The 2,024-nt window shown below is 43.0% G+C and overlaps 1 protein-coding gene across 1 annotated transcript in view; it reads left to right on the plus strand.

Moving 5' to 3' along the window:
* The window catches only part of TMEM192 (transmembrane protein 192), a 31,444-nt gene that overhangs the window by 2,847 nt on the left and 26,573 nt on the right, over nucleotides 1-2,024 (plus strand). The window contains exon 2 of the mRNA XM_011959804.1: nucleotides 1,296-1,560. Coding sequence (XP_011815194.1) covers nucleotides 1,296-1,560 — 265 coding nt within the window. The remainder of the gene's footprint in view (nucleotides 1-1,295; nucleotides 1,561-2,024) is intronic.

The following is a 2,024-nucleotide window of genomic DNA, read 5'->3' on the forward strand; positions in this document are numbered from 1 at the left end:
GCGCCCGGCCCTATTTGTAGTTTTTAAAAGGGAGTTGAGAGGGCTGGTGTGCACTTGTTTTCCTGTATATAATAGATATTTCTAGAAGCGTTCACGGACCTAGTTGCCTCTGAAATGAGGACTGAGGGTCTTGGTGGAAGAGACACTAATATAATTTACTGTTTACTTTTGAATACTGCTTGATTTTTTAACCATGTGCATGTATTACTTTTTCAGTTACAAAAAAGATGCAGAAAAGTCTACATATGTTGACACAGGAATTTATCAATTTACTTTTACCTAGGGAATAATGTTTCAGCAGACAAATCAAGTTGCAGTGGAATAATATGTGCAGTTTTTGTATGATGACAAAATTACAAATATCTGGAGTTTATAAAAGCACATAAGCGAAAAGTCTTATCACGGGCCTCACTGGTGGTGACTCCGCTGCCAGTCTGTTTAATCAGTTCCTCCATTTCAATTATTGCAGTCAGAAGCACTGGGGGTTATGGTTGTTCTCTGCTGCAGTGTGAAAAATTAAGAGGGCTCATTCTCACCACTCCTTGAGTATTTATGAGGACTTTGAATGGAGTTGATTGACTTGCTCAGCCTTTGCTCAGCCTCCTACTGACAGGTTTGCCTGTCTGCGGGGACTGTTTCCCCCAGTACATTTCCTAGCTTCCCCTGCAGCTGGGATTCCTCTCCAGTGAAGCACACTGTGGGAGTCTTGAGTTCAGAACTGAATCACTGGGGAGAGAGGTGGTATCGCCTTTCCTTGAGGGAACGAGTAGCTGTGGTGTGGCTCCACCATGGCTTCCTGATCCCCAGATCCCAGCTGAAGTGCTTTCTTCTTGGTACCAGCATGTGCAGGGGTGACCTTGTGGTTTCCAGATGGTGACCTCTTTGTCTTCTTTCCTTTTACTTTTTGTGTAACATACTCTGCACCAGCCTGGGTATCATAGCAAGAACCTGTCTCTATAAATATTTTTTTTAAATTGGCCAGCTGTGGTGCCATGGGCCTGTAGTTCCAGCTACTCCAGAGACTGAGGTAGGAGGATTTCTTGAGCCCGGGAGGTTGAGGCTGCAGTGAGCAGAGATGATACCACTTTACTCCAGCCTGGGCAACAGGGCACGACTGTATCTCACACAGAGAACAAAAATACATTTAAACGAAACAAAATGAAAATACATTTAAAAACTCATTTATAAAAATGGATAGGGGAAGCTGTAGGTATAAGAGTGTATGCTGGGATGGTAGTTATTGCTTCCTAATTACAAATATTAAATATTAATCTTTCTACTCTCCTTTCCCTCAGCTTGTGTTTGTTATTTTAGCATTTTTAACAGGTGTGCTTTGTTCTTATCCTAATCCAAATGAGGACAAGTGCCCAGGAAATTACACAAACCCACTGAAAGTTCAGACGGTTATAATCCTTGGGAAAGTTATTTTGTGGATTCTCCATTTACTGCTTGAATGCTACATCCAGTATCACCACAGCAAAATCAGAAACCGAGGCTATAACTTGATCTACCGATCGACAAGGCATCTCAAGAGACTTGCGTTAATGATACACTCCTCTGGTACGTCCCAGTTTTCTCTCAGCTACTTGGATGCTTGAGGGACAAAAATGACAGCAGAAAGAATATGTGAAGTTTGATTTTAGAATCAAATATATTCTCTCATTTTTGTAAGGGTGATGTGTGTTCTAACCACTAAAATTTGGATCACCTTAATGTCTTAAAGCTTTTCTTGGCCAGGCGCGGTGGCTCACGCCTGTAATCCCAGCACTTTGGGATTATAGGCGAGACAGGCAGATCATGAGGTCAGGAGATCGAGACCAGCCTGGCCAACATGGTGAAACCCGGTCTCTACCAAAAATGCAAAAATTAACTGGGCATGGTGGCACGTGCCTGTAATCCCAGCTACTCAGGAGGTTGAGGCAGGAGAATCACTTGAACCAGGGAGTCAGAGGTTGCAGTGAGCTGAGATTGTGCCACTGTACTCCAGCCTAGCAACACAGTGAGACTCCATCTCAAAAAAAAAA

The sequence above is a fragment of the Colobus angolensis genome, unplaced genomic scaffold (assembly GCF_000951035.1).
Source record: "Colobus angolensis palliatus isolate OR3802 unplaced genomic scaffold, Cang.pa_1.0 Scaffold5, whole genome shotgun sequence".
Classification (NCBI taxonomy): domain Eukaryota; kingdom Metazoa; phylum Chordata; class Mammalia; order Primates; family Cercopithecidae; genus Colobus; species Colobus angolensis.